The sequence below is a fragment of the Falco rusticolus genome, chromosome 8 (assembly GCF_015220075.1).
Source record: "Falco rusticolus isolate bFalRus1 chromosome 8, bFalRus1.pri, whole genome shotgun sequence".
NCBI classification, from domain to species: Eukaryota; Metazoa; Chordata; class Aves; order Falconiformes; family Falconidae; genus Falco; species Falco rusticolus.
Window position 1 is genome coordinate 41,328,129 of NC_051194.1, and position 24,980 is coordinate 41,353,108.

General features: G+C 40.2%; 1 protein-coding gene across 4 annotated transcripts in view; it reads right to left on the reverse strand.

The window, feature by feature from the left end:
* IFIH1 (interferon induced with helicase C domain 1) overlaps positions 1-17,283 on the reverse strand; it is a 28,798-nt gene extending 11,515 nt beyond the window's left edge. Inside the window, exons 1-6 of one of the 4 annotated variants that reach the window (XM_037398809.1) lie at positions 16,596-17,282; positions 14,644-14,800; positions 12,233-12,409; positions 6,884-6,964; positions 3,266-3,486; positions 2,208-2,418 (exon numbers count right to left, since the gene is read on the reverse strand). In XM_037398809.1, coding sequence (XP_037254706.1) covers positions 2,208-2,418; positions 3,266-3,486; positions 6,884-6,964; positions 12,233-12,409; positions 14,644-14,800; positions 16,596-17,045 — 1,297 coding nt within the window. In that variant the 5' untranslated portion in view covers positions 17,046-17,282. Of the gene's footprint in view, positions 1-2,207; positions 2,419-3,265; positions 3,487-6,883; positions 6,965-12,232; positions 12,410-13,659; positions 13,811-14,643; positions 14,801-16,595 lie in introns of those variants that run through there. The other 3 variants (XM_037398808.1, XM_037398810.1, XM_037398811.1) reach the window with 3 other exon arrangements.
* Positions 17,284-24,980: the final 7,697 nt, after the last annotated feature.

Genomic DNA, 24,980 nt, shown 5'->3' on the forward strand with positions numbered 1-24,980 from the left:
TTCTTCCTGTAGCTGCCCAGTAACTATCTAATTTGACATTGTTTTCTACAAGTCAGCAGATGTTTGTGGAAATTACTATAAAGCAGATCACTGAAATGATCAGGGTTAAACTTTTTTCTTTCTTTCATTTGGACAATTTCCATGGTCTTGTTTACACATTAGTGTGCTTAAATTGTTGCATCACTACAAATGAGTTTGCAACAACTGGCAGCAGAAGTTGGAAACTAACAGAGAGCTAGAACATGCTCAGTTGGCCTTTCATCTGGAGAAAATACCACGTAACTTAATCTTTCAAGAACCTAAGAAAAGGCGGAGACTGAACAAGGGAAATTTTATTTAAAAGCTAAAGAAAAGACTACCAGTAGGAAAGCAAACTAGTGCTCCATGTCACTGGGGAAATGTGATTGTCTTTACACAAGGGGTTCAGGAAGCCAGTTTGGACCGGAGTGATGTGGTTTCAAGCCTAAATTTCTATTTATTTCTAAGTTTTCTACATATTGCAAGACTTCAGAAGCAGTGCTGGCAGTTTCTCAGTTATGTTGCCAACATGAAACTACTCCCTTTGATTTTGACCATCAACTCTGTAATGTATATTCTTATCATTACTCAGGAAGAACCTAACCCACCAGAAGAGATGTGCTTCTACTAAGAAGTGATACACAGCTTTTAGAAAGTCCAAACAGTGACTTCAGCCCTTGGTGAAGAGGCTAAACACTTGGTAAAATGCAATTAAGAGAGGGGACTTCCAGCTCTGAGGTTGGAATTCCATGTTACATGTAATGCAAACCTCTGTGGAAACATGAAAAAACTATGAACAGATATTAGGAATAAAAGACTTCTAAGTAATTTGGAGGGTTTATATAGGTTGTGAGTTAACATAGTTATAGCCATAGAAGATGGAACTGGTTCTGTTCAGGCTTGCTTGGCTTTGGTCCAGCTGAGCTTACTAGCACAGGTGTAATAGCAAGGAAACACAGCCCTGTTTGCAGGCCCACCTCAGTTCTGGAAAAAATATAGCTCTTTATGAAGGAAACTTTGCAAGGTGTGAAAGCCATTGAAAAAAACACTTCATTACACAAGATGATTGGGACTCAGCCCAATTCTAATCAGGTCAGCAGTTCCTGTAGAAATGTTCAGGTGCCTCTATAAGGCATTCCCAAATGATTCAGTAAGCTTTAACAACTTTGGTGCAGTGGAAAGGAAATAAGTACAAGAAAATCTCTGGTGCTCTGCCTAGGTTAATAAAAAGGCAATTCTGAAGGAGGGGAGACAATTCTGAGGTACCCAAGTGACTCTGCAGGAGTTAGTTTACATCAAGCAATACTCCAGTCAGCACTACACACTGGTAAGACACACTGACCCCTCAGTTTTTTCTGCTGTCTTTGTAATACCTAGACAAGTACTCCTTTATCTCAGATCCCTTATTTTGAATATCATAGTTCTCCCCTCAGCTACATCCTACCCCATCTGAAAAAGAGTTAACTCCATGCAGGTAGAGGGAGAAGTTAACATCTCACAAAGAAGGGTCACTGCAGCCCAAATCTTGGAGCTGAAGTCATGAGCTGTTCCGTTACTTGTACATCACCGGCAGGTAACACCTTTCCTTTCTGATCCCATAAGATACTTGCCACTATTGTTCCGGGCAAACAATTTTACCTCATCTCATCTTGTATCTTTTGTTTTCTTCAACTTCCTTCACCTGATGTAGGAGACCATGATATCTGCCAAACTCAGAGAGGCAGTTATAGGTAACCATTCTCTCTGTACGTTAGCAAAATTATAAGAGTTTGAAGAATAAAACTTATATAACAGACTGGCTTTTATCTTGTGTTCCATTGTATTTCATAAACTCCCAACTACATTTGAGTTTTCATATTTTTTTTTCTCAACCTGTTTATGGCTTAATGTTGCACCAAGCTTGGAAATGGAACCAGTACAGCTGCATTTGAATGAAGTTGTGCTTGAACTAGATAAAAATAGGAAGCATAACAAATATTTAGTACAAATGAACTGTTAGAGCTTAATTTGGCTTGAAAAAATTGCATGCTCATTAACTAAGATCTGGTTTTGACTCTCAGCTTGCATTTATAAAACCAGTCTATTGAAAAAACATTAACTACTGAACGTGGCACATTTTACTCTGCAGTTTTCCAGAAAAGAGACATAATTTTAGCCCTTCTGTAAAAATTTCAAAATTAAAAGCTTGCCTGATAAGTGAACACCTTCTTCATCTTCTTCAGCTGCATTTAACAGTGAATTCTCAAGGATCTGTGCTGTACTGATGATGACATCATTCCTTCTGACAACTTCAGGAAATGAGATTTTCAGCTGAGAATCACCACTTAAACCAATAACCTGATACCAACGCTTCAGGAATGGATTAAACTCCTTTCGTAAATGCTGTTCTACCAATGGTACCTGAATAAAAGTTTCCAAAGAATTTAAACCAGAGCATACATAGGATTAAAAATACATGCCTATTTGCCCGAAATGTTGCTAGGTGAACATAAATCTTGTGCAAAATATGCCTTTTTAAAAAAGCAAAAATCCCCTTATTCACTGCAGGCTAAGATTAAAAAACCACCCACACCAAACACAAAAACCAAAACCAAGCACGAGAAGTCCCCGAACCAACCCCTCCCTTCCAACTGCTCCTGCAAAACCTTTTTGCCCAAGAACTTGGACTTAACTGTGCCTTAGAAAAAAGGAACAAACCATGCATGCTCTGGCTCTTTAACTGAGCTTATAACATGCTAACAATATTATTTGTATTAGATGATACGGGTATCTTATTTTTTTAATAAAATTCTTAAATTTCTGTATTTTAATATTACAATAGAAGATTACATGTCCTAAATTTAACTGTAAAAATTGCAGCTATTATCAGAAAATCTGTCAGAATATTTCCTAACTACTGTAAGACTCATTAGGTGGCCTTCATTACCAAATACAAACACGGAATATGAAAAATAGTTTTATTTAAAATATGATTTCAGTTCTTTTCATTCTAACGTGAAATTGTACTTTTTTCAATAATGTATTTATTAGGGCACATCTAAATTTGCACTTCCACTAGGTAAAATAAAATCATTCATGCTTGCACCATGATGATGGTGCAGTGGAGATGACATCTAGAGTTGTAAGCCTTTAAACATAGCTACATCTGGAGGAGCTGAGAAATGTGTTCATATTCATTTTACAAGTTCTATATCAACAGTGCATGATGTTTGAAAAATACCGTTTTTTAATAAATGGACCAACATACCTTATTAACAAGTACTATAACTTTTCCAAGCTCTGATGCTCTTTTCTTCTTATCCAAGTGATCTTTGGTAATGTAAACAGCCACTCTGGTTTTACCACTGCCTGTAGGGAGACATATTATAATATTCTCCCCATTCAGTGCTGGCTTTGCAACTTCCATCTGGTAATCTCTCAGGATCATTTCTGGCTCAGGTGAAGCTCTGCTCTCCATTTCATCTTCATCTAAGACACAAAGAAATATAAGTATCAAACAGGAGCCATAAAATGTCAGAATACTGAACAAATGTCAAAGGGAAAAATACTAATTTACTGTCAGAAGCATCTTCTGAATAAATAGAAATGGGGCATATTAGCATAGGCAATGCTGCTCTGTGGACCTGTGCAACTCTGGATCAGAACTGCTTACATCCAGTCACCAACTAGGGTAGGTGGAATAAGCCACAGTATGCCTTCACCCATCGATGTTGGCATGACTATTATTACGTATGAATTCAAATGATACAGTTCAGTTGCACTGAAGGTTGTGTTCAGAGCTGCAGTATTTATAATCTAGCCAATCTTATGTGACGTTCTCCTTCATCAGTTCCGAAATTTATTTGGTTGCAAGTGAGCTACCTTTTTAAATACTTCCCAGAGGATGAAAAAAAGAATGGAGCCATAGAAAGAAAAAGAGATAGGGACCACTTAAAAAATGATGAAGGGAGTTATAAAGTATAAAGATCAAATAGATAAGAAAAGTCAATTGCCCATACAAGATAGAGCTAACTGCAGAGTGCATCACACCTATTCATGGTAGATTGCGCTGCTTCCAGACTGACTCATACATAATGCAATTGAGCTGTTCACTAAAAAGCCATATACATTTGCCACCTGAAGGCCAAAACCTTCCATCTATCATATAAAATGCAATGGCACAGAGTTCAGATTTATGGCTCACAGGTGAAACACCAACTTTCAAAAGTCTTTTTAAAAGTGGAAAAACGCTGTTGTATTGTTTCAGACAGAAAGAAAAGCATATCAAGTCTCTTGAGCTTACATATAATTAGGAAGTCAGAAACTATATATATTAATAATCAGAAGGATTTATTTCAGTGGAGGTTTGGGCTTGTTTTTTGACCCCTACAGGTATGTTTAAATCACCCTCCAAGCATTTAACTGTCTTCAGTGAAGGCACAAATTCATTGTACTAGACTAAAAATGAGGGGAAAAAACCCTAAAGTTTTATTTCCTGATTATATCATTAAATGAAGAATCATGAGGATTTTATTATCACTGATGCATTACACACAAAATAAGTGTATTTTTCTAGTGTCCCTGATTCCATTAAATAAAATTAAACTAACAAAAATTAATGAAGCTTGGTAAAATACTGCTGATGGAAACATCTGAATGCCATTCTTAAGTGTTTTTTGCTTGTTTTGCCTTTTAATGTGAGTGCAGTACTACTACCTGGAACACAGGGAAATTCACACCAGAGAGTACTTGCTGTTACTTATCTGACTTCTACTACTCTCTTCTGAGGAAGAACACTGTTTGCTTTCTGGTTGGCTAAATTCAATGGTTCACTCATATCGAAGCTAGCACTTTATCACCCATCTGTTTGGTTAAATTTCAGTTCCTTAACATCCTCAATTAACTGTCCAGGCCTGAAAAATATTTAACTTGGCTCTCTCCTAGCTTCCTCAGCCCCTGTTTAGAAAATGGCTAATACAGGAATCTTTTCATAGGGTACGATTCCATTAAAGAATTTTCATTGTGCACAGTATAACTTCAGGGAAGTTGTCTGCCTTTGTATAAGGCTCACAAGAAATGCTGCTCTGGGCTAAAAGAAACATGATAATTATTCTATTGTCCTACTTCCACGATTTTTCTTAAATGTAAAATGATCCTTGCACAAAAAGCTGCGACTAAATCCACATGATACTTTGCATCAAAATCTGAATCATGTTGGTGCGTTAAGATGCTATCCAAACATCTCTGTTAATACAACAGCCTTACTGCAAAATTTCAAATTATAAAATCCATAAATATCACAAAGTCCATCTGTATCGCCTTCTTTTTTTTCCTTATAGTTTCTCTCACTGAGGTTACTAGGCACGATTAAAAAGCATGGATTTATTTTTTTTTTGCAACATTTTAACTAGTTGTTTTTAAAGCCCACATGTAAACATAACATATGGCAAGTAAACTCTGGGAAAAAAAAAAATCTATTCTGCATTCTTCACATAACTGTAGGTATTTTTTTTTTTTTTCTGCTGGACTACTGGACATAGCCAATGCCCAATTTACTTAACAGGAGATTTTTCAGGAATCTTAAATGATGAAGCCATACATATATATGTGCTGCCACATACCACCAGCCTGTACTAACTGATGCAGTATGACTGTCCACAAAACAGAGAAGTTTCTGTGCCCAGACATTTAACATGACACAGTAAGAAAAAAATACAATGTGACTGATGAGTCACTTCAGTTGATGCAGAAGTACAAAGTAAATTCTTCAGAGTTAACAACACGCAGACTAAAATCCTAGCTACAGGGTAGCAACTTATATCTCAGATACCCTGAATTTTCTGTGTATTTACAAAACACATGGATTTCAATATTTGAAAAGCTTGAAACTAATTTAAAAGCATTTATAGTAAAAACTTTGCAGGTATATCATATTTAACATTTACATTGACTTTACTGATCTAACATTAGCTTTATTAGGCAGAGCTGGCCTGAAAGGTACCCATATTGCTGTTTCTAGCCCTTGTACAAGACACAGTCCCAGCACAAATTTTATAAAGGCTAGATTCCAGAAGGTAAATAGTTCCTCTTGAATTCTGTGTAGGCAAACACAGACTGTCCACCATAATGGACAACTCCAAATTTGTTCTGCCTCAGGTCTAAGTTTAAAAAAAAGAAGGAAAAAAAGAAAAAGGGGATGTCTTTTACAACAGCAGTGTTTAATTGGGCTCAGAGTATATACATAGGAAGTTCATACCTGTCTGCAAAGTATTATGTAAATACAATCTGATATTTATTTTAAAACTTTGTTTAGAACTTGCACATATGTATAAATGTGAGATTTGCAAATGGAGGTAGTAACCTCCATTGATTAGGTTGTTTTTGAAAACAGGGCTACTCAATTACTTAGGTCCAAAGTGGACCTTCATTACTGTTCTGCAAGTACCCTGGAAATGCTTTTCCTCACCCTTTAATGCCTCTAAAGCATGTCCTGTTCCCTGTCACCCTATGCAGGGGCCAGGCACAAACTAGCTCCTCTCTGAGAACAAGAAGCACGTGTATGTGGCAGCATTATCAATACCTGCACAGGTGACTGCACTGGATGACTTCTGGAAGCCCCTTCCAGCCTATGTGATTCTACCATTCTGCGTCACTGACCATTTTGTATGATGATGATGTCTAGAGACCTATTCAGACAATCTCAGTAAATCACATCTTTTGGGGCAGGGGCTTAAGTCCAGACCCATAAAAATAGCATCGATTTTCTGACAAAATAAGAGGAAGTCTGGCATCTAAATACTGTGAACTCTTTGTTTTAGCCCATTCACAGAGTACTTACCCTCCAGGGCTTATTTTGCAATTACTAAGTAACAGAAGGGAAACTTACCTGAATCACTGGTTGTACAGCTCTGTCCCAGGTTTTCATTCAAGTTACCGAACCTTCCATCTCCTATGGAGACATCGGACTCTAAACCAAAAACACAAACAAAGGCAGTGTAGTATATTTGCTATACAAATATAAATTGCAAAAGCATACTGTTTGCTCTCTCCCAAAGTTGTTAAACTAGAGAAATGTCTGGCAGGGATAGCTGAGGTATTATTTCCTTTATTAAACTTTTTCTTAGGTAAAGAAAAAACTATGAACAATAAAATTCATTTTTTAATGGAAGAAAATATGAAGTGGAAGAGAAAAACCCAAAACATAACAGAGGTAAGGCAATGTGGGTCATGATTTTCTGTTCAGGCATCTACATTCTGTTTGCTTGAAAGCAAGGGTCCAAACATGACTGCCTGCATGATCCCCTCTAGTCATATTTTACTGTATCTTTTCAGAGGGGTGAAGAGTCAAAAGCAAGAAAAACATGTTAGTTTACTGGATATACTGCACTGCTGGCAAACTGAAGACATTCTCTCACTCCCTGTAAGCCACGTGAGTTGTATCTGTAGTAGTAGGAAATCAAAACCAGAACTATGATTTGTTTGTTTGGGGGTTTTTTATGGCTTTTTCCATGTAACACGAAAAGAGTAAATCGTGGTTCCTGTGTAAATAAAAGTAGAGGTGAATTATTCAATCTTCCAAATTATGCAAGTAAAAGCGAGACAGACAAAACCATTACACCCAATAGAAGACTTGGACACTGCCACAGAAACCTGGCAAATTTACTGTAGACATTCTAATGTTAAGCTCTCCCTCTGCTGGGCAATCAGTGTATTACGCTAACTTTTTTTCAGTCAGAAGTGTAATTTATATAGCTGTATTTTCCAAAACATAGTACTTTTAATATCTAAAGAGATACACAGCTAATCTGAAAAAAATCTGCTGCAAACAGCCTCATCCTGAATTGTCAGATTACCTGCAGCACTCTGCAGCTCAGCTCACAGTATGTTTAAGAAATCCGACAGAACAATGGCATTGACCTATGCCTTGCTTAATTAGCTAGTGAACTTGTATGCTATAAGATTTCTCTTAATTATGTCATGAACTTGTGTCCTATTAAGTTTTTCATAGTTATTTCCAGTGAATATCCCATTATGGCTCATATCCATATTGTCCCTAATAAATAATTCATATAGCAGAACAGATGCTGTGAACGAGAGTGTAGAACCGAATGGGAGTTACTGTGTCTTAGAATGGTACTCCTGAAATATACATAACAAAATTCTGGTAAATGAGGTGAATATTAAACATAGTCTGCATTCAGTGAAAATATGAAGCTTTGACTTTCCTTTATGCAAGTTTTGCTCTCCTTGAAACATGAATGAATAACAGAAACAAACCAGCTATTTCACAGAACAAGTATAATACAGACAACTGAAAAGAAGCTACCTTTGGGGTGAAGCTACCACTAGGAGTCAGGTATTTGTTTAAGTCTTTATTTTCAGTTTTTCTAACATAACCATGAGAAGTGATGCAAACATCTGTCTTGCTGTCCTACAGTTTTCATCATTTATTCCATTCAGACCTCAGAATCTGATCCAACTATGAATCACCACCATCCGTAGGAGTATTATAATGGGCAAGGGCATTAAAGACTTAAAGCACCCGAATTAAAAGCCTAGACTCCTAGAAATCAATGCAATCAACAGAAAGACACTTAAAAACATATATTCACAGCAGAAACCTGATTAATATAAAATGTCCCTATTATTACATAATAGCATACATTTATTATCACATTAAAAGACAGCATTGTCCTGAAAAAAAGAAGGCTCCACCAGTTATAATACCTGTTGAAAGACCTGCAACAAACTATGAAGCAGCATTAGTGGGAATCCCAGCTACGAAGACGACACTGCTATCTCTTGTTTTCACTCTCTAGGAATCCATGCAGGTAGGAAAGAGAGGACAAAATTAAAATTCTATGTATCTATTCCATGTGGTCTCCCATCTAAAATGACCTACTGAAAGATGTATATGCAGTAGAGAATATGCATTCACAAAGTGTTTTGTACATAATTATCTGAATTACAGTGTTCAGCACGCATTACACAATAACCTCTCAACAGAAAACGACAGTGGCAAAGTGAAATGCAAAGTCCTCATCTAGCAAATGAAAGGTGAATGGAGTGATATTCTCCTTTTTCAACTGTGGCAACTTTCTTGCATTATTTAAAAATAAAATTCAAAAAACCCCCAACAACAGTAAGCCTTTCCAAAACAATGAAAGCAAACAAATCTATATTCTAACAGCTGTTTTCACCACTTTTACTAGTCTTCCCTTACAGTGCTACTTGCACATTGTAACACATCATATTCCACAGAAAGATTTTCAGTCACTTTGCACTAATTAATAATGGCATGCAATGGAAAAAGAAAAGGATCTATGCAATATTAACGAAAAAAGCCTTCCCCTCCTGGCCTGTGCTACATTATATCATAGAATAAGTTTCAAACATCAGAAAATATAAATGAAGGACCAAAATATAAACAGGCTATTAAACTGGTCCTACTTTCAAATTAATGGGCAGTTTTTATAAACTGAAGTTTTAAGGGACATTTTGTGAGAAATTATTAAAATCTTCAGTTAATTACAGTGTAATTATTTGTTCCAATCAACCTTTTTTTATGAAACAGTCCTTGAAAAACAGAGCTGCTATTTATTTAAATTGTTGTTTATACAGGTAACTGTAGCCTTAACCCAAGTGTTTTACTTCTGACCTTGACTCACTGCTTTTGTGTTGTTTTTTGTGTGTGCATTTTACTATCTGTGGTTTTGCATATACAATTTCTCTCTACCTTTCTCTTAGGTCAAATGATCTATTTCTACTTTCTCTTATGACCCTGTTGCCCTCATACCTTCTGGCTCCATCTCAGCTACTCCCACAAAAGGGTCAGATGAGGCTTTACATACAACGCAAATTTCAGTAATTTCAAGTGACTTGATAAAAGCTTCTTTCTTCTTGAAATCTGTCCTTCTCAATACATGAGAATACGTACATGAGGAATGGTGGCAGTGTACTGCAAAACTGGCAACACTTGACAGCATCAAATTGCAAATTAGGTGGGTTCCCAGCCTACTTGGAAGTAGAATCTGGACTCCAGTTGTATTTTCAGCTGCTTGGTCTATAAATACAGTCTTACGAGACCATGAGAAAGGGTGGAAATGGAAAAAGACTTGATTGAGTACAGTTAAGTCTGTACGTACAAGTCCATAGAGATCAAAGCTTATTGCACTTCAAGAGAGCTGAATGTGAGCCAGTTCCCCTACAGCCATATTCATACAGCACTGTCTCCTGGCAGCCCTTGCTACGTTGCATCTACACTGCTTGTTTTAGTTCCAGCTTGGAAGTGCATGTTTACAGTGAATGTCAATTGTCCCCACTTTGGCTCGTATCACAGAGCTGGTTCTGATCCGAAGAAATGAGCTCCTGTCAGCTGAAACCAAAAGAGATGTGCTCCAGCCACTTGCAGGCACACAGTCCACATCAGATTGAAGTCAATCTGAACCAAACTGCCAGAACTCGTGTAGTATGTACACCCTCACCACCATTTCACTGAACAGGTCCACCCAACTGCACAAACTGCTAAGACCCACTGCCTATTAATTTCAGTATAGTTCAGTGCTGAGGAGACCATAGTTTTCAGGCTAGAATTAGCTTGTGCCAGGCTAGTTAATAGATCTAGTTATCTGTAACCCTCAACTTGACAAGAGTCAGGTAAAAGACCAGGCTAACAGATCAGCAATGAAAATCAGTGAGGCTACAATTAAGAGCCTTAGCCTTGTCCTGAACGGATCCTAAGTAAGAATGAGGATAACTCAGTCTGGTCCATTCTGAATCATCATCAAATATTTGGCACCTCTTCTTCATACAAACAAATTATGTTCTAATCCAGGAAAACCAAGTTGATGTTTTTGCTGTAGTTAATAGTTCACTACTTGCTACAAAACACTGTGATATGCTGTTAATACCATGCTAAATGAGAAATAGTCTACTACTGCTGCACACTGAAAGGCTACAGTTTCCAGAGCCAATTTTTTTTTATTTATTTATTCATGTTTGATAAAAAAAAAGAGCAGCCTTAGCTATCTTACTCCTTTGGCTGAGTAAGCCCACTAAAATAATTTCAGGCAGAATTTATCTCAGTTGTAACTATTGTTTGAGCTACATCTGAACTTGTAACACATATGAATGGTTCCTTAACCATGTAGCATATGTCTGAATCATTGGTTCCCAGCTATGTCTGGGAACTGTTGCTGGTAATTGCTGTTGCTTATAATCAACTCCCAAGGCATGTTTGTAAGTGGATCCATACGAACAACAGGCCACAATTTCAAAAAAATTGTACTAAAAAAATGTACTTCTGAGCATGTGATGTGACAAAGGTTTGATGCTCTGTAAATATAAACCTTTAAAGTAAACAAAAAAATTACTTCTTGGACAGAACTAAATGACTTACCAAAACCAAAAATGTGTTCCAATATAGAATTACCAGTCTTCTAGAAAGAAGTACTTAATACAGCTGCAGTTACAGTGATACAGAAACATTCCTCTTGATTTAAACTTTGTCAACACTGTGAGGAGTTGTCAATGTAAACCTGATGTTTTCATTGGATAGTATAAACCCACCATGAGCAGGTTGGAAGGAAAGTACTCAATAATATTAATATTTTTAATAAACAATATTAAATATGTTTGAAAAGGACTCATTTCTTCACACAGTACAATATATGTACAAAAAAAACCAAAACAAAAAAGGTGCTATTTTAGAAGAAAGGAAGATCATTAATGTAGCTCAGTTATAAGAAAACCAAGTAGCCCATGGTAGATAAAACATCAGCACTAAAACCAGGATAGAAAAAAATGTCTAAGTGAAGGCTGCACATAGTGTGCTACAGATTTTTTGGCCATGTCCTCCTAAGCCATTCTGTACTGTGCTAGCAAACTGGTTTCTGAACCAGCTCTTACCTACCTTTCAGATTAATTGCTTCAAGTATGACAACATACTCTTGTCCTAAACAACTGTTTGAACTGAACATATTTGTAGATCTGACCCTTAAAATTGCTACTGCTGTAATTCATAGGAAGAAACAGAATTTACTGCTTCCAGAAAATTAGGATTTACTTTTTCCATTTATTCCTGTCACCCCAACAGTACCATATGTTCCTGGACTTTTGAGCAAGATGGGAGCTAATGCACCAAGAACCTTCTTACTGCAGTTACTAAAGCTTCTCAGTTATTGCAGTTACTAAAGTTTAACTGTTACCAGCACAAAGTAACAGTTAGTGGACATACCTGAAACTACAGAATCCTTTCCAATGGATGTTTCCAATACACAGTTCTCACTGCTGAAACTATCATTCGTATTTTCTTGCTGTTTCAGATTCTCCATTTCAGCATATCCTGGTTGGCTTTTAATTTCCATTTCTTCATTTGTACTGCTTTTCATCTCATTTTGTCTATTCTCTCTTCCTAAAAACCAAATAGAAATTCTAAGGCACTATAAAACATTCAATTTCTTTTAGTGTGGAGCAAAGAAAACATAGAACTAACCTGTATCCATCATGCACATAATGACATAACATATGGTCTTGACTTAAACATTACAGTTTGGAATTTTGACATTTTTATAAATATTTATTAAGGAAGTTGTTGGTCATAAATCTCACATATTTGTGGCCACTGTAAAGATCTGAAAATGGAACTTGTGGACTGGACCACATTTCCTACCTTCTCAGTTCCATTAGTCCTGTAAGCTCATAGATAGATGTACCTTACAGCAGGACTTCAAAACTTGCCCATAAAACAGAAAAGCTAAGAGAGCTTTTAGAAAATATTTTTCCTTCTTCCACTTCTTTGTCTTACTTCAAATAGGAAAATAATTTCCCTTTGACTTCTCCATTCTTTTTTTTTTTTTTACTCATGCAGAACTATGCATGCCCCAAAGGCAAAAAAATGCTGTTCAATAAATTATAAACATTTTTTACAAAAGCTGCGTAAGACTGCATTTCAGGGTTTTCCATATTCGGAACTCAGTTACTCTGCAATTAGAAATTAAATTTTAAAAAACTGTTAGATTTATTTTTTAAAAAAATAATTATAAAGTTCACAATTTCTATGTGTAGGTGTCTGATAATAACATATTTTACTGTAACAAATCATTGAGGATCAACCTGGAGTGACAAAATGTAGCACCACCATTCTCCTTCCAAGATACCCAGTGAACGTGTTCTTAGTGTTTTCCGTCTATGACCTTGTATCAGTGGATGCTACAAACACTTTACATATCTACACATGTACAGGACTATGTACATGGAAGATTTCTTATCCTCTGCTAAAAGCCAGACAGTTTATGCTTTACATACACAGTTTCTTCTAGGGCCTACATTACCCAAGATTACTGAGAACCTGTGGAATAAATGCATTCATTCAGTATTGCATCAAACAACTGAATTAAACGTAAGATTTACGCTATATGGTCTGCACTATACTGAAAATTCAAAAATGCAAAGTTTGAAAGCACTGGAAAAAAAATTTAAAATAATGTTAATAATTTGTATAATTGCTAAATATTATTGTTTACCTTACTGATAGCAAATTAATGAAGACAAGAATTTAAGCCTGACAAGGCTGCAACACAAAACTAAAATTAAGATGGCAGTAACCGCTGAGCTATTCCCAGCATGCAACTTTCACTCAGAACTATCTTCTGAAGCTCTGACCTGGTTGGTCTTGTCCTGCAGACTGGAACACGCAATCACCTTTGAACTGCATGCTCAAATATGGCAGCTGCTTATCTGTCTGGCAGAAGACAGGTTGATTCCTGTCCTTGTCTGGAAGGGACATCTTCATGCACCTCTTATCAAAATCTTAAGGCATTGTCCCATATGCAGCAACTAAAAGTACAGAGACATAGTTCTAATAAGCTCCTCAAGTGAGAAGGCTGAAGCTGCTAAATGGGAAATCTGTTTAAAAACTTTATAAAGTTTATAAAACTTTATAAAATCTTACAAAACATATGTGGAGCCTGGTAAAAAATGCAGGATAGGTTATTTGGGGCTGCTTCCTTTTTATTATTTTAGAATCCAGGGGAGCACTGGGATAATTTTACAGTATTATAATCATTGTACAGGCATAAAAAGTATTGCCAAAAACCTGTAACACATTTAGTTTCATTTCTGTAAGTAATCTCTTTACTAGTTTGTTATTTATAGTAAATTTTATACAATATTTTGAGACTTATGAATGTCTTATCCCCAAGAAGACATACTAGAGCGTACTTTAAAATGCTGCATATACATGTAAACCATTCTATAAAGGAAACACTAATCCCTGTGTTGAAGAAGAAATCCAGAAAAGGTTTGTTTTGTATGTTCAAATTAATCTTCATAATATTTTTTATGAATTATTATAAAAACACCATATTGAAAAACAATGGGTTACAGAAGGTAAGGATTCAGTTTAACTACAACTACATACACATTATCGTAATTCTGGTATTGCTTAATAAGGATTTTTAGTGTTTAAGAATCTATCGAATAAGCTGTTAAATAACTTGATTTTGAAATCCCTAGACAAGTGAAAACATTAGTCTCGTCACAGTGAAATAAATACAGTGAGAACCCTGCATTGTTTCCTAGGTAACGGTACAAAAAACCAGAGGTATTAAACCCCCCATATTAATACTAGTTAAGTACCATGATTACCTCCTGTATTTCCGCTTAAATCATCTGCAAGGTCTCCATGTTGGGTTTCACGCAGAGCAACCAAAAAAGGTGAGAACCAATCTTTCTTCTGCACTATTCTGCTCAGTAGCTCCCTTGCACCATCTCTGTTCCCACGATTGTCAGTAACAGTCTGGATCTGGTGAAAATAAAAAACCCAAAACAATCCTGAGACAGACTTTGGGAGTAGTTCAGGAAAGTCAGTAAGAATAGTATAGGTACAAAAGTATTTCCCTATCATCATTAAAACATACTTAAAAATAGAGAGTGGGCCTGCCACTCATCAGAAGCGATTCACTGCAGTTTTGTCCAACCTCTTGTTTATCCCATATAGGTTTGGGCAGGACATATAAAACTTATGAGACCTGAAATTTAATTGCAGAGAGGTTGGTAGTACAGGATAATGGCTATAATAATAACCACTATATAATAATAATAATTATTATCATGGAATAATAATTGGTGTTCACACTGGTTTAGGGAATAGCCAACCTTGATTAAGACGTGATGTCATACTGTTTACCAGAGCTCAGACTTAATCTGTAACATGACCTCATACATATAAAATGGAACACTTCCCTTAAACTCTGTTTTCACCATCTCCATTACCACTTAAAGGTACAACAGCTAAGCCTAAGCCTCTACATAGTGGCTGCTGCCCTCAAAGAAGCTATGGAAATGTGTTGCAAGGCTGTCACAAGCAGAACTTGACATGTGACCACATGAGGAACAAAATGACCACCCCAAAAGCAAAGCAGCTAGAGTTTTCAGTCCTCAAGTGCAATTTTTTTGAGGCTCAAGAATGACCCATCCTGATACACAAGAAAATGGGCAGGCATAGCAGTGGGAACCCCTGACTGCGACTGAACGCTGAAAGGAAATACATGGGAAGTGGAAGTAGGGAGAGGTAAACAAAACGGAATATAGAAGCACATTAACCTAGGCACTGCTGGAGTTGAAACAAGATTGTGACGGTAGTGAAGGGCTTAATACACATACCAGCAGCAAAAAGATGGCCTATGGGAACATATAGACCCCTTAGCAGGGAATGGAGCCCGTAACCTCCTAAAAGGACCCTGCCTCTGCCTGCTGCGTTACCCTCCGTTAGGGTGCAGCCAGCCCCTACCTGACAGTCACCAGACAAAATTATGTACATAACTGTCATTTAAGTGAGATGGAGCATTAAACTACCTAAAAAGGGGATGCCAGAGCTCAGAGTGAAACTATGATGTAGTTCCACCCTTTGTTTGCCAGTTTCCCCCTTACTGCTATGGCAAGTATTATTTAATTTCTTCTTCTAACACTGTTTCAGGGTATCCATTTTTTTGCATTCCAAATAAATTTCACACCAGTCCAAGCAAGTAATTCTTACCCAAGTGGAGTAAACACTAGTACATGTTTTCATTAAAGGTTAACACTTGCTCTTTCTTGTCACACTGTAATTTCTGCTCAGCATCATTGTCTAGTACAATACATCTTAGTGAACCTATGGCAAAAAAGGGGGTGAAGGTCTTGCTTTATTTTAATTCAAGTATTCTCTAGGACTTTATAAGTCATTACTATTTCCTGGTATGGATCAGGGGCCAGAAGACAATGACTTTCTGAGCCCAAGGTCTGTGGTGAAATGATAAGTGACAGTAAAGCCAGCTGTATTCTTTCCACTTAGACATGAGCTTAGTCTAACCCTCTGTTTATGGCATTTTTCTTTCCCCGGTTCTTAGCTGGCATCCCACCTGCTGGCCCATTAGCAACAGTCTTCATAGGCCTACTGGGAGCACCACTGCCCTTTTCCCCCAAGTTTTGAGTACGCCCCTTTATTTTTAGCACTTGCAAGACCATTTCTAGTTGTGGCTTACTATCTGCCCCACAGCTCCGGGGGGTGTCCAGTGTCTGTGACACTGCCTGGGGCTCGGCCTAGCCAGAGGGCCACTTACCCGATCCAGGTCCTCATCCTGGAAGATGCCCTTCTGCAGGCACTTCTCGGCCACCTGCATGGTCTGCATTCTATCCACCAGCGTGCCGTGGAGCAGCTGCACCAAGTGCACGCAGAGGTCGTGGTCGGCCTCCTCGGCCGGCGACGGCAGGTGGCTGAGGCTGGGGTTCACGTAGCAGGCGGCCAGGCTGCAGCCGCCGTGCTCCAGCGCCTGCAGGAACTCGTGAAACCAGCCGCAACCGCGGGGGCCCCGCTCCACGGCCCGCAGCAGCTCCTCCGCCCCCGCCACCTCGCCCCGCTGCAGCGCGGCCGCCCGCACCTTCTCCCTCTCCTCCGCGCTCAGCGAGGGCAGCTGGTCCAGCACCGGCTGCACCCGGATGAACTGCTTCAGCCGCGGCCTGAAGCAGGAGATGAGGTAGAGGAACCGCTCGTCCCGGGACTCCCCTGCCATGGCCGCGCTGGCGGCGCCGGGCCTCCGGGCCGCGCCCGCTGCCTCTGGAGGCGGGTGGTGGGCGCGGGGGGCTGCGGGGGCGGCCGAGGCAGCCCAGCCGCCGCGGCGCCGGGGGGCTCTGGAGGGGGGTGGGGGTCCGGCTGGGTGTCAGCGAGGAGCGCGTCCTCCGCTCCGGGGTCCTTCACGCAGCCGCCACCGGGGCCGGCCCCGCTTTATCCCGGGCCCAGCGCCGCTTTCGGTTTCGTTTGCGAGTTCGGTGCGTAACGGCGCGGCCCGCCGGGGCGGGGCAGCACTGGGAGGGGGGGGGGCGGGGGGCCGCATCCGGCACCTCGAGGCGGGGTGCGACGCGGCGTTAGTCCTGAATGCTTGAAAGGAAACCTGTAACAAGAACAATGAGTTTAAAAACCCAAACGTAAACCGAAGCGTACCCGTCCGTGTCCAGCTCACGGGTGTCTCGGGCCGGTCACTGCTGCGTCAGGGTTTCCTGCCTGGGGGCTTCCCAGGCGGGCAGCGATGGCACTTCGGTGCGGCACCCCGGGCGGCCGGGGCGGGCCGACACTCGCAGGGTAAACCTTTTTGCAGAACACAGACCCACAAAAGGCCATCAGGGAAGTAAAGCTGATTTGCATGTTGTAATGGTTTGCTTTGGGCATGTCTTAAAGGTGGATTTTTTTTGCTTTTTCTCTCTTTTTTTTTTTTTTTTTTTTTTTTTTAGTTTGAAGAATTGCACCTTGCATACAGAGGAAGAGGCTATGATGCGTGATAAACTTCCAAGGGGAATTGTATAAGCTGAGATTGTTGGAACAGTCTATCCCTGAGATGCGGTTTCACCCATACGGTGCATGTCACCGAGCCTCAGAAGGTTTTAGGGAACCTCAGTGTGATTCTGGTGATCCTTGACTCAATTTCATGTTTTGTAGGAAAATGATAGGAGCAAATAGGATCTGGATTAATGTGTTCAGTTTTGGTCCTGAACAGTTCAAGAGAGTGAAAAACTGGAGAGGGGCCAGCAGAGGGCCAGCACGATGGTTACAGGATTGGAGAGTATGGCACATATTTGAAGGAGCTGGGTTTATTCAGCCTGAAGAAAAGAAGGCTCAGGGGAGAGCCAGCCAGTTTTCCAGCTCCCAAAAGTTGGATCCCTCTTCACAGGGGTACACAGGACAAGGAACAATTTTTTCAGGGGAAATTATGTCCAAGTATAAGAAAAAATACGCTCCACTGTAAAAACAATCAGACACTGGAATATATTGCCCAGAGCAGTAGTGGAGGTTTTTCTCAGTATTCAAGTCTTGGCTTGACAGGGCCCTTGATTTAATGCCTTGCTCTTAAAGAGAACCAGGTATCTCCAGAGATCCTTTCCCAGCCTGAAATTTCCTTTAATTCAAATCACACCCTCAGCTCCTTGTCATGCTGAGATATGCTACAGCATTCTGCTTTCAGTGGAGCTTCCTTCATTTGGAGGCTTCTTCTGTAGAAGAATTTAATTTGTTTTACTTTCATTTCATTGTTGTACTTTCTGCTTATTTCAGGTTTCACTTTTATTTCATTACTTTATTACTGCTTTATGCAAGTTTCCTTTCAAAGATCTGACTGCTTTTTTCCCCTCCTACTTTTCCTTTTGTCTTCAGTACATCATTTGGATGACACATCGGTCTTTCCTGTAAGGCCTCGGGAGCTTGCAGGAGTTCCTCGCGTGCGGTGCATGTGTAGGCAGCTTTATGTTTGCTTGGTTTCCAGTGGTAGTAAATCAGGCCCAGTGTGTTCATACTAAACAATCCTTTACAGGTTCAAAGACTTTGCAGACATTAAAAGGACACTTGTCACTCATGGAGGGGGTACAAAACCCACTGCTTGGTTATTCTAGCTACTACTAGGTTGCACATGATTGCTGAGCGCCTCCTCTACCCACCGATGACACAAATATTCTGGCTTTCCTGTTACAGATCTGCTAATAAGTTAGAATTAATTGACTTTATTTTATTTTATAAAATCATTTGGAATAAGAAATATATTTTAATGAAACTTGTAGTTGCACAGCAAAAGCTGCTATGAAATCCTTTGTACAGCCCTGTACCAAGGCCAGAAGAATGGGCTAGAATCATTGTTTAAAACTTAGGTAACAAATCTGGGATTTTACAGATCTCTTTGTATTTGACTAGTCTTCTGTATGTAGAAAGCGTATTGAAATGTCAGTATATAGAATTAATGGGAACTGGGGAGAGTCGACTGGAACAACTTGTAGTTACCTGCTAAGAAACCGTGAACTTTAGTAAAAGGTAATTTTGGCAGGGGGAGATCGCGACTACTGACTCATATGCCGCCTACCCAAATCGTACCCCGGACCCATTTCTGGACCTTTCTAACCTTTACTGCACAGAATCGGATATGGGAGGAGAGTATGTTAATGATTTTTGGGAAATACTATGAATATGCATGAATACTTAATGAATACGCACGAATAAGTTCTATATATGGTGTATGACTTTGAAACTTGGTGTGCGTTGATCGTGAGAGGACTCGCTCACGCACCCGGCCGTTAATGAAGAAGTGTCTGCTTATCTGCATCACACTGGTGTTGGTAAGTTCCTCATTCCGAGATTTCGGTGACACTCCCGCTCTCCTCCAGCTAGGTACTTACACCCCTTGCAAAACGAGTGACTTTCAAACCCCTCTGTTCCACGCGTGACTCCAGTTAAGCGACGGGATTCACAGGCCGGGGCGGGGCAGACGCACGGGCCCTCCCACGGGGGCGGCCGCGCCGCGGGGCTGCCCGGTGCCGCCTCCCCGCCCCGCTCGGGAGCAGCGCGCGCCTACAGCTCATCGGGGCGGCTCAGCCGCACTCGGCGCGGGTGTCGCAGCGCCCGCAGGGGTGACGCGTCGGGTCACCGGTACCACGGGGCAGCGGCCGCCGCTGGCGGGGCCCGAGGCCACGGGAGCGCCTGAGGCAGCGCCTGAGGCAGCGCCTGAGGCAGCGCAGCGGCCCCGCCCCCGCCCGGGGTCGGCGGGCCAATGGCGGGACGGGGCGGCCCGCGCGCTGACGGCGCCGGGGCGGGGCTCGTCGCGGCTCTCCGCGCCCGCTGGGGGGCGCTGCGGCCGCCCCTGTGTGCCGCGCACAAGGTGCGCCTTCCCGGGGCCCGCGGCGCCCGGCGCCCTCACCCGCCGGAGCGGTGAGGCGGGGGTGCCCGGGGGCGGGCGGTCGCAGGGCTGGAGCCGGTGGGTGGCGCAGGCGCCGTGCGCTGGGCGCAGCCCACCCGAAGGAGCCGTGAGCCGCTGCCCTCCGGGCTGCCCGGAGCGCGGATCACGGCTCGGGGGCGGCCGTGGCCGCTTGCAGGCGGGGCTGCATCGTGCGTGGTGCTGCTTGTGCCCGGTGGCGCCGCTGCGGCGGGAAGAGGAAAGATTGTAGGAATCGGATGCTGTTCGCATTCCGCGCCCTTGAGCAAAAGGCAGGGTGTTCAGGGGCTTTTGGTTGCTGCGTAAGAGATGAAAATATTTTGCTAAATTGTTAAGCTCCCTGATGCAAATACAGACATTACAGAGGCTTTTTGCTGAGGTCTCATGGCACTGATGTTCAGCAGCTTCCCTACTGCTTGAGCGTACCCAACCTCTGCGTGCTTCTGCTCTGTCACTGTTTGTTACAATTAAGTATTTAAATATTGACACTGTGTTTGAGGATCCTTGCATGCTCCTTTGAAATTGCCTCACCGTGCTGTAGCTGAAAATTATCCCTGTTGTGAAACTGGCGCAGGTGATGCTGGTGGCAGTCGGGGCTTGTTGGGCTTCGCTTGTTTCAGGACTGCAGACCTGAGACTGCGGTGCCACCGGGACTGTGGCTGGGATGTCACCGGGATCAGTGGTTGGGATGTCACTGGGATCTGTGCTCTACAGGAGCCCTTCGCCGCTGTGTAAAGGAGTAATGCTGGCAACTTGGAACAAAAACCACACTTCTCTCTTTTTTTTGCAAAGACTTTCTGATCTAACTACTTCAGTGTAACATTTATTGTTCCAAGGCCATGGGTTGCCTTTTCTGTCACTTCTTGGTTGCTGTAAGCGGGTTGTTCCGCTCAGGTGGTTGTATGGCTTGGCAAGCCTTGCATTATTGTAACTGGAAAACTTCAACTCTGTGATTGTATTTTATTTTTCTTAGTCACTTAAATGCTTGGGTAAAACAACCCATGTTTAAATATAGGTAAATTGAGCTTTACTTTGCTGTTATAAGTGAAGGCACAGTAAAATATATAACCCGCTTGTAAAATTGTAGTTCTCAGATAGTCAAAGTCACTTCAAATTGTAGGTGGCCCAGCCTGAAGAAGGGAGCTCCTGCCACCAGTTGTGGTACCTGCATAAAAAGGAAATACTTGGAAATCCTGGCATAAATAAATGACTGAATAAACAGTTTAACACTGAAAATGAAAGACTGAACCAATAGCAAATGCAGGGAAAATTAGATGATTAGAGCTTAATGTTGAGAACTACATTAAAAAAAAAATGATCAAGAGTATCTGAAGTAATGACTACAGTGTCCTGCAGGCACTGTCACTAATGCCCATAAGGTATCTGTTTAAGAGTAAAACCACCTCTACCCCCACACTCCCAAAGCAAAACTAAATCTAGCACTATAATAGTAACTTTTTTCTTTTTTTTTTTTTTTGGTCTTAGTTTCCTTGGTAGTGCAGTTAAAGGCATGTGGAACTGTTTCTGGAGTTGTGCTATTCTGTTTTGTCACCAAATGTTATCGAAACTCCTTTAAATGGAGGAAATCTAGAAATAAATCCAGTTGTAGGATTGAGTCTGAAATTGATTTATTTTTTTGAATATACAGTTCAACAGGTATTTCTTAATCATGCATAAGGTACATTTTCTTTGTAAAATTGAAGTACTACATGCTATCAAGGTGAAGATACTGATATATTTTCCTTTTTTCTTTTTTTTTCTCCCAACATATTGCAGTTATAGATGCCTGGATTCCAGTGACAGTGGGACAGGCAGTGCCAGGAGCAGTACCAAATATGCCTGATGGTGCATGCTGTGGGTGTTCTGTGTATGCTGGTACTTACTCAGTTGCTGCTGACCCCGTGTTGACTTCAGTGCTGTTTGGGATGGGTATATATGACAATATAACTATATATCAGCTGTGAACAACCCTAGTAAAGTTTCTTTTCATGCCCCCCAGCCCCGCGCCCCCCCCCCCCCCCCCCCAGTAGAAGTACCTTAACATAATGTTCCCAGTGATAAATCATTTTTCTTCAGGTAAAATGTAGTTTTCAACTGTAATTGTAATTATAGCTGACAGCAGGGTTTACAGTACTACAGACTTGATAGATGTGCTGCTGTTTAATAAGATATAATTAACCAAAATATGTTGGCAGTTCACAGTCAGATTCTCACACTGCCCATTTCGAAATAATAGTTCTTCTTTAGGTTCACTGTACCTTAAAAGCCAGTTGTGAAACTTTGGAGACTGGGATTTTGATTAACTTTGTTCTGTACCGCATATGGAACTTGGACAGGAAAGTATAATGCAGACTGAAGACTGGAGTCTTCAGAATGGTTGATGCATGGTTTGCAAGGTATTTCTTCTGGCACGAGGCCCTAAATCTGACATTTACGTTCTTTAAGATCATAGAATTTAGAGTGGAGGGCAGGCTTATAAATGTTGTGAGACTAAACTTATTTTTTTGTAGATATGTATGGGATGCAACATGGTCTTTTTGAAAAAGGAAGTATTAAGTACTGTAGATATTTTTATAATGTTGTTAATGGATAGTGATGGGAGCTTTTGTATTCCAAGAGTCTGCATTAGCATTCATATGATTTACAGACAGGAATATGAACACTGCAATTTCATGTGTAGGAGTAATAGTCAGGGAATTCAGTAGTTCAGTATGGGGAAAAAGACCAATGGAAGGTGGCAAGGCTTCACAGAGGTCCTGTGTGCAGCTCCATGGGCTACTAGATGGTTCTGTCTCTGTGGAGCTGACATGCGCTTTCCAAGAACGTGGGTTTGCAGAAGCAATGTATTGGAAGATCTCCAGTGACAGGTAAGCAACTGTCTTTTTTTAGATGAGGGGCTTCTTTTTTTCTCTTTGTGTTTTAAATTGTATAGGCTGTGGACCGCAGTGCTGCTCTCTCGGCTTCATATCTCCGCACCAGGTGAGGAACAGGAGGAGATTTGATGGACAAAGGGAAAAGCATCTATTAATTATTTCAAAGTGGAAATGCTGACAATGTGGATACTAAGCATTGAAAACAAAGGTGGTGTAATTTTAATCAACTTGCTGATTATCTTCATATGTAAATTCTACATTAGGAAGTGCTATAACTTTGATAGAGTTTTTTGAATATGTTTAATGGATGTTTAATTAACTGTTTACCTTCTCACTGCCATTGATGTGCTTTAAACAGAGAATGCTGCTTACTGCTTCAGTTCAGGTCAGGTGCTCTTCCTTATGGTGACTATTTAACACGTAAGAACGTTTAGGTATCGCTACAGGTAATCTCATGCATTGAAAATCAATGATTTTTTTACAAGTTAAATGTGAATTGTCAACTGTGACAAAAGCATGCATTTGTTCTGCAGGATGAAGAAGTAAATGCTGAAAAACTGCAGAGATATCTAATGTAGTCTGGAATCAGTGGAACCTATTATTGTAAAATACCGAGTGTTTTGCTATGGCAGCCAGGCAGGTGTAGCTGCTATTAAAGAGAGGTTATGACCGCTGCCTGCCTTCTGAGGTGCAAAATCCAGAGACCTGGGCTTTTATGCCTAATCAATTCTGTCACCCTTCAAAATTAAATTATGATGTTTAGGAGGCTACGTCAAGGTAGTTAAAGTATTGGTTGGTTCTGTAGTAGACAGACTAAATTAAAACATGTTTTTATTATTTATTTTTTTAATTATTTATTTTAGTTTCATATTTTTTTTGTTTCTTTTAAAAAATTGATTTAAAAAATGAATTCAGGTCACTGTCGCTGCTGAAACTAATTATTAAAAATAATACTAATGACAACTTCTGATTCCTTTTTTTTTTAATTACCCTTTCAGCATTCAGGTTAGAAACTTGCAGTTATGATATCCATGTAGGATATACCCTTGTACATATTAGGCCTTCAGTTGAATCTTGGTGTTGCTTTGTATCTGTTGTTGATGATAAGAAATTTGAATTTTTAATTCTCTTAAAATGCTAACTTTTAATACTAGTTTTTCTTTGAGCACATACAATGGGGTTTAGATATTGGTTATGGAGGTGTATTATTTGTGTAACTGCTTATTTGATTTGCACTTTGCAATTTTAACAGAGTGGCTTCGTGATGTGAAGCTGACCATGAGCAGTATGAGCATTAGAAACTGGAGCTTCCATTAAGCTTTCACTAGTTTCTTGAAAGGAAAATTAAGATAAAGTATGTCATCATTCCTGAAGGTGTGTTTAGCTTAATGCATGCAACTGTAACAAAATCATCAAAATATCTGTAAAAATCATTTACCTTAGTAGTAACATATAATTCAATTTGCATCTTAATATTGAAAGCAAAATTCTTTACTTGATATCCACTGCTCTTCTATTCTGCTGCAGGTATTACTGTGAATAGTCCTGCTAGTTAGTGGTGTCACTACTTCATTGCTATGCAAAGTTAGTTACAGTAGAAGCAGGTAGTAAGGTGTGAACTGTTCAGCTGACTAAATAATTTTTGGATGTGCTCAAAATAAGACTATGAAATGAGATTGAGGAATCAGTTTTGTTGCTAAAAATCCAAAAGCAGAAACATACTTGACTATCTCTTCAATTCTGTGAGTGCTGTTCATCTAGTAGATAAGTTATTTCTAGTATTATACTTATGGATCCTTTGACCTGTCAGGATGGAAGTAGGTCATTCCTCTTGAATCTCACTGATGGTTAGTGTAACTGTACTTGTCACACTTCCAAAATCTCTAAA